The 7,126-nt window shown below is 47.2% G+C and overlaps 2 protein-coding genes across 3 annotated transcripts in view; one reads left to right on the top strand and one right to left on the bottom strand.

Moving 5' to 3' along the window:
• The first annotated feature begins 1,454 nt into the window (after positions 1-1,454).
• Positions 1,455-3,549, top strand: gdf7 (growth differentiation factor 7). Its single transcript, XM_005942129.2, has 2 exons — positions 1,455-1,614; positions 2,525-3,549. The coding sequence occupies exons 1-2, from the start codon at positions 1,455-1,457 to the stop codon at positions 3,439-3,441; spliced, it is 1,077 nt and encodes a 358-aa protein (XP_005942191.2). The 3' UTR covers positions 3,442-3,549.
• A 693-nt stretch (positions 3,550-4,242) lies between these two features.
• The window catches only part of ldah (lipid droplet associated hydrolase), a 3,717-nt gene continuing 833 nt past the window's right edge, over positions 4,243-7,126 (bottom strand). For both annotated transcript variants that reach the window (XM_005942131.3, XM_042228413.1), the window contains exons 3-7: positions 6,841-6,975; positions 6,449-6,618; positions 5,675-5,915; positions 5,245-5,327; positions 4,243-4,858 (exon numbers count right to left, since the gene is read on the bottom strand). In XM_005942131.3, coding sequence (XP_005942193.1) covers positions 4,619-4,858; positions 5,245-5,327; positions 5,675-5,915; positions 6,449-6,618; positions 6,841-6,975 — 869 coding nt within the window. In that variant the 3' untranslated portion in view covers positions 4,243-4,618. The remainder of the gene's footprint in view (positions 4,859-5,244; positions 5,328-5,674; positions 5,916-6,448; positions 6,619-6,840; positions 6,976-7,126) is intronic.

The raw sequence follows: 7,126 nt of genomic DNA, 5'->3' as shown, positions 1-7,126 counted from the left end.
AGCAGACAGATCATCCAACATGTTCACATGTTAACTGCAAAATGAACTGATGAAAACAGTACAAAGGTTAACGTACCACATGTGCTGCAATGAAAGCTGCAGCTGTTTTATGAAAACAGTGCTTATTGCAATCAATTCAATTTTCAAAATTATTATTGCTCATCACAAAAATTATACAAATTCTTATCTTTGAACTAACCAAATCTGGAATTACAAAAGAAAAAAAATCTTTACTCAACGCAGGATTTGAGTCGCATCTTGTGTTAATTTTGCAAAGAAATCATAATACCTGACAACTTCCCATGCGCCACTCCCAACACTCACATCACTGATGGTGACTGAAACCAGCCCACTGAAGGAACAGTGGGCTGGTTTCAGTCATTATGCAAATATACTGTTTATAAGATTGGGGAAACCTGCAGTCAGCTGAGAGTGAAGAAGTCACCTGGATAAGTGACGAAACGTTTCTCCCACTGAAAACGCTACGTCCAGATGAACAGAATCAACTTTTGGGGATTTAGTTACCTGGATGACTGAGAATGCATCAAGACATTTAATTTAGTTCTGTCTGTTATTGTCCTTATCATCCTGGAGCAATTGTAACCACATCATTTTTTCAGGGATTAATAAAGTATTCTGATTTTGATCCAGGAGCTTTACTGACTTGATACGACGTTTTTATTTATTTTATTTTTTTTGAGCAGTACATTCATGTAAAGATATATTTTGTAATGTATTCATGTTTTGTGTTGTATCATGAAAGTTAGAAATAATAATAAAATAATAACGATTTAAAATAATTTTAAATTGTGAAATATTTGTAATTACTGTACATATGACGAGTGCAGTGTATTGAAAAGGCAGGGTTAATAAGATACAATGTATAAAAACTACATTCCAAAGTGAGTCTGTGTTGATCAACAAAACCTAGGATTCAAACATTCAGAATGCATTCTTTATAAATTAGGAAAAAGTCTGATGCTCACAGTGAAGGCGTTGGTGGCTCTGCATGGCTGTAGGTTCGAGTTACATGTTAAACCAAAGGAGGGGTTTTCTTCTGAAATGCTTAGATCCCGCTGAGTGTTAGACAATCAATGCCGGGAGCACTGAAGCTGGTTTTGAGGCATAAAATGGAACTTCTTTTGAAAACACCTTGTAGTCATTTTTCCTTTAATGTGACACATGTCTATTAATCTACAAAGCTGGCAGGGGGCACTGTCTACCTGTACACCTGCATGCAGGTACACAGACGATCTACATGAAGATGATCCTCTGAATGAAAGTCAGAGGGGATTTTTCTCAGTCTCACCCCCACCTGAAGCTCTTCATTTAACTTGAGGACAGCACCTCAGATGGACCGACCCGTGTTGTTTCAGCTCTGCTTTGCTTTCTGGGTCGGGATAGAGTGGACCGGAGCGTTGCAGTCCAGTTCGCAGTGGGGCGCGAACACGAGCATGACGAGGAGAGATCGGTCAGTTAACGGCTCGGTGGTCCTCCACGACTACATGGTGTTTTTATACCAAACATTGTCCAAACCTCAAAGCAGAGACTTTGATGTTTCAGACGGAGCAGGAGCTGCTAACACAGTTACAAGTTTTGTGGACCAAGGACAAGGTTTGACACCAATTTAATTCACTTTCCCTCAAAATCCTGCCTAAAAAACTGAATGTTCTAGTTTTATTACATCTATATTTGGTGTTATTCTGTTTTAAACAACCATATTTCCATTGTTGACACAGATTACTAAATGTATCACTGATTTTTAAAGTTAGTAAAGAATTTAAAGTTAGTAGAAGTGATTATTTATGCGGGTTTTTGCTACGTTGTGACCATCAGAAGGTCTCATCTCCAGGTTTACAGTTTTCATTGCCATTCACTCGCTGGGCTCTCGTCCTCATTTTTGGTTTGACAGCGTTTCAGTAGACAAAGGTGAACGGCTTAGACATGAACTGAGCTGTGGTTTGGGGAAAGCTCTGCTTTGCTTTCTGATTCTACACAAAAGCAAGAACGAATAGCTTGTAGAACGGGGGGTGGGGGTGTCGGTCACATATAGATAAGGGCCAGAAGGGGCGTGTTTGGAGGCGTGGTTCCGCTCCTGAAAATTTGATAATTTATCTCAAATTATCTAAATCCTCCCCTAAGTCAGCCTGAAAAACTTTTAATAGATTTGAAATCCATGAATGAATCCACCTACACCAACACATCAGCTTTATCATTTCAGCAGCATTTTAGTGCATTTCTTTCTCAACTTCCTGTTTTTGTTAAACGGGTTTAACAACAGGAATGACATTTGTAAATATCATTCCTGTTTAACATCACCCAGTTCCCTTTATGATGTTTATCACTGACTTTGATGAATGCCATAAAGACTTAGAGGTGACATTCTATGAAGAGCCAAAGAGCTGTATTGAAGACTGAGGCTTGAGTCCCACATGTGACCAAAGACCAGTGTTGGGTCAGGTTTCAGACCTGCACATAAAGTTACATGCTGCGTGTTCTACCTTTACTTTCCTCCTATCCACAGATCCTCCATCATGGGAGAGCGGCCAGCGTTACGTCTTCGACTTATCCAGCCTGGCCAGGATGGAAGAGCTGGTGGAGGCCGAGCTGAGAATCCTCAGGAAGCCTCCGGCAGACCTTCGACCCACCCTAACAAGCGGAGGAAACCTTTACGACATCCGCCTGTACTCCTGCTCTTCGGAGAGACAGTTGCTGGACTCCAGAACTGTCGAGGTTTTGGGTGGTGGTCTTCCCAGGTGGGAGGTGTTTGACGTGTGGTCTGGCATGAAGGCCCATCTGAGGAATCCTTTGGAGCCACAGCAGGCCTGCTTCCATCTCCTGGCCTTCTCTGAACTGACCAACAAGGTGGCTGACCCGCTGGTCCTGGGGCTGGGTCGCACCCCTTGCCCAACCCAGGAGAAAGCTTTGCTGGTGGCTTTCTGGCATACCAACACTGCCGACAGTCTTTTCGGAGAGGTGACGCACAGGATGAAGAGCGAGGGCGGAGGATTTAGCCTCCCGAAGCCTCCGAAACTTATTCCAAAACACGTAAAGAAGAACCGCCGGCATCGACAGAGAGCTCTGTCCAAACGATCCTTCGGTGGGGCAGCGAGAGGAGGCAGGAGGAGCCGCTGCAGCCGGAAACCGCTGCACGTGAACTTCAGAGACCTGGGCTGGGACGACTGGATCATCGCCCCTTTGGACTATGAGGCGCGCCGCTGCGACGGCGTGTGCGACTTCCCGCTGCGCGCCCACCTGGAGCCCACCAACCACGCTGTGATCCAGACCCTGATGAACTCCATGGACCCTGATCTCAGCCCACCCAGCTGCTGCATCCCCTCCAGTCTCAGCCCCATCAGCATCCTCTACATGGACTCAGCCGGCAGCGTGGTCTACAAGCAGTACGAGAACATGGTGGTGGAGAGCTGTGGGTGCCGGTAGCACACGCACAAACACAGGGCTCAGCTCGTGTACTGGTCTAAGATTAGAGCAACATCTGCAATGTTTGTGTTTTTGCTCTGGTCTTTGTGGCCAATCACGGCAGAACAAGCTGAAAATACGCCTCTGATAGATGACGATGCTTCGCCATCTGAAGTCGTGTTATCAAGTTATTTCTGCTCCATTTGCATATTTGTAACTCTCACTTCCTGCATTCAGATTTTTCTCAGCATGAACCAAGAAGCAAAGCTTTAGTCTCACAGATGCCCATCACCTCATTACATCTGACACCACATCTGGAATATTAGTTTGTGTTTATTGTTAGTTTACTGAACTCAGCACCAGCCATTCAGTCTATAACCATGAACCTGCCCTCACACAGCCACTTTTTACTGACTGAGAAATTAATAAATGGTTTTGATGCAACTGCTTCAGTTTGTGTTTTTATTCATACCGATCGGTGTTCAGTTCCAGCTGCATTAACATCACGTGATCTTCACCGTGAAGGACGTGCAGCCACAGCTATCCGCATGGTGATGAGCGCACGCCTTCATGTGCTCACCTGTAAAGTGGCCCGGTAGATACTGGTGCTCGGGAACTTTTCCAAGATTTTTAAGCTGGGAGGTATCGAGGACCCGTCGAGGTCGACCAGCGAGGAAATCGGAAAGATTGAAAAGAGAAATAAAATCTGCTCCGAGAACACAGAGTGAGGCTTTCACTGCTTCATGCTGCGACACACTTACAGGAGCCTGAAGTGGGATTAACTTTATCTTCAGACCTAACCTGAAGCAGTAACACGGCCTGTTGTAATCTGTGTGTTTAATAAATTAAGTTTTCATTTATTCCCACAATTATAAACAACAGTTAATATTACAGCAGTTATTTCACATGCATTAAAAATACTGTTCCTCACATCTGCGGCTTCATCTGGACTTCTTTGAAATTTCACTGTAAATTTTCTAAACTTTAATAAATGTTTGGTCTCTATGATGAGCGCCCTCATGCCATCGTTGTACATTTTTATGTGATTAGCCAGGATATAAGAGTTGGAAGCATGTGGCCCCTGAAGCCTGATGCTGTGTTTAGTGTTTTCACTGAGCACAAACTTGTACAGCTTCCACGCCTGCACATCTTATTACACAAAGACAACGTGAACCTCTGGTTCGGCTCTGTGGTCTCGTTACAAACGTCCAGCTGAGGCACCGAATGAAGTGTTTTGGTCACCGGGAACTCGGCTCCGTAAATCTTCACGGATCCATTCAAACACCATTTCGGCGACTTCTCGTCCGGCGTCCAGCACGAAGGCGTGACGGAAGCCGTTTTCACACAGCTTGAAGTCGCCGAGCGGAAAGTCCCGCTTGATGTCGTGATAATAGTGCACCGGGCACCAGTGGTCGGTCGCTCCGTAATAAAATATCAGCTGAAAGCACAGATAGACAGACAGACAGAGAGAAAAGGGGAAACGTGGTTTTAGAGGGCGTGATCAAAGCAGCGTTCCATGAGCTGATCGCCAGCCTGCAGCCAGCAGAGGGCCGATCGGCTCAGCGCAACCAGGGGAACAACAGGTTTGACCTTTGACCCTCAGAGTCAGACTGCCGACGCCGAGCTCTGCCATAACATCTGACAGGAGCGCTGGGAGCGGCGTCAGGTCATGAGGTCGGTAAAGTGTCCAAAGTGTACAGAACAGAGCAGTAAGTGAAGCGTGAGCAATCAGAAGTGCTGTCTTTAATAAAAAGGCGACATCACCTGCACGGGTATCTGGCTTACATTTTCATTCGCTCCTCTTGTAGGCGGGGCTTTTCTTACCTTGTCGAGATGTTTCCCGATAGTCGTGTCGTCTCTTTTTAGAACTTTCCTCATTTCCTGCCCGCCCAGGTACATGGCATTGGCTGCACGTGGAAACAAACCACAGAGGTTAAAGCTGGTCCGGCTCTCGCTGCAAACTCAACATTTCAAACCTCGGCTGTTAAATCTGAACCGCTGCCAGCCTGCTGGGGGAATTCTCATCATGCACTGAGCTCTTTCACTCCCTGTATATTAATATACAGCCACTGCATGTTGTAAATGTAACCCCCCCTCCACCTTTCTGCAGGCACCTCTGGTGCTGACAGGGTTTCTCTCCATAATTCTGTCTCTGTGTTATCACATAAAAGCTTCTTATCAAAGACAAATGTCTGCAGTCTGAAAAGCATCTGCCCTCGCTGCATATCTCACAGAAGAACGAAGCATGGCCGACCTGCAGAGTCTCCACTGAGCAGACCCAGGGTGGGCTGCACCACAGTGTGGTCCAGAGAGCGGATTCCCCCCAGCATCAGTCTGATGAGGCCGACTTTGAGCCTGTCGGGCAGCAGCGAGAGCAGGAAGAGGGGCAGGTAGACCACGTAACGCATGTGACACAGCACGGGGGTCATGACCTTCCCCTGAGGGCTCTGAGCCATGCGCTCGATGGTGGGAAACAGCAGCAGCGCCTTCAGGACCTGCATTAAAAACAGAGAGGAGACAGAAGGTTTCAGACAGACAACAGAAAGCTCCGAGACGGGAAGCTGCAAACTGCGGAAACTCCCGGATTAGAGGCAGGGGGATTTTCATGTCATTTAATCCGTTTCCTGAAAAAGTGATGGGAGGGAAGTGAAGGGAGGGCTCAGTGCCCTCAGCCAGGATCTCGCCGGGCGCCATCCGAGCTGGTCATGCGCCCCAAAGACAGAGTTTGTGATTCCAACAAACCCCCACAGAGCGCTCCGCGGTGTAGCAGGTACGCATTCACCTAACAAAGGCTAACAAACTGTTTGATCCTAGGAGGAGAGAAAAGAAGGGCGTGCCAAATCAAACATGTGGCACTCCCGCTGTGAACGACAGCAGCAGGCTAAGGATGAAATAAGCGACAATAAAAACATAAAGAGTCTCTGTTTCTGAACGACAGAAACCTCAGTGCGTGCTGTAGGCTGTGTGTTTTTGTGGATCGAGGCCAATTTGTGGTTTCTCCTCAGACCGGAGAACTGCGATGACTCACCTTCCTCTCAGGATTTCTCTTCATCATCTCCAGAATGATGTAGCAGCCGATGGAGTGACCGATCAGGACCAGGCTGGTTTCTCTGGGAACGTGATTCCTGAGGAAAGCCAGCTTATGTTCGACCTGCCCGTCCAGACCGAACACGTCGTCCTCCGCCGCTGAGGCGCCGTCTGCAATCGGAATAGAAATGTCAGAACACCCGAACAAATGGTAAATGGCCTGTATTTATATAGCATTTTACTAGTCCCTAAGGACCCCAAAGTGCTTTACACAACCAGTCATCCACCCATTTACACACTGGTAATGGCAAGCTATGTCGTAGCCACAGCCACCCTGGGGCGCACTGACAGAGGCAAGCTGCTCCTCTCTCCTGTGAGCAGAGCCGTGCGTACCTTCGATCATGTCCATGGAGGCCGGAGGAGCGCAGTGGCCGGCGTGGCTTACGGCCCACACCGGGTGCTGGTAGCCACACCTGCTGTGGAGCGTCTGCATGAAGGTCCTGTAGAAGCCCACCACACCTGGGTTACCTGTGACAGACAGCACGAGGTCAGCGAGGCCTGTGGTAACCATGGTAACCGCAAACCTGATCCAGAGCATGTCACAGTCCAAATCAGAGGACTGCCCTGTACTACAGTAATACTGCAGCTGTACTACAGTAATACTGCAGCTGTACTACAG

The sequence above is a fragment of the Haplochromis burtoni genome, unplaced genomic scaffold (assembly GCF_018398535.1).
Source record: "Haplochromis burtoni strain Fernald_Lab_line unplaced genomic scaffold, NCSU_Asbu1 Contig_321, whole genome shotgun sequence".
Classification (NCBI taxonomy): Eukaryota; Metazoa; Chordata; class Actinopteri; order Cichliformes; family Cichlidae; genus Haplochromis; species Haplochromis burtoni.
The sequence above is the reverse complement of the archived record's forward strand: the minus strand, read 5'-3'. Positions and strand labels throughout refer to the sequence as shown.

Coding starts and splice junctions, on each gene's coding strand:
- gdf7 (XM_005942129.2), top strand. CDS start 1,455: ATGACGAGGAGAGATCGGTCAGTTAACGGCTCGGTGGTCCTCCACGAC. Junction 1,615..2,524: donor TTTTGTGGACCAAGGACAAG/GTTTGACACCAA, acceptor TCCTATCCACAG/ATCCTCCATCATGGGAGAGC.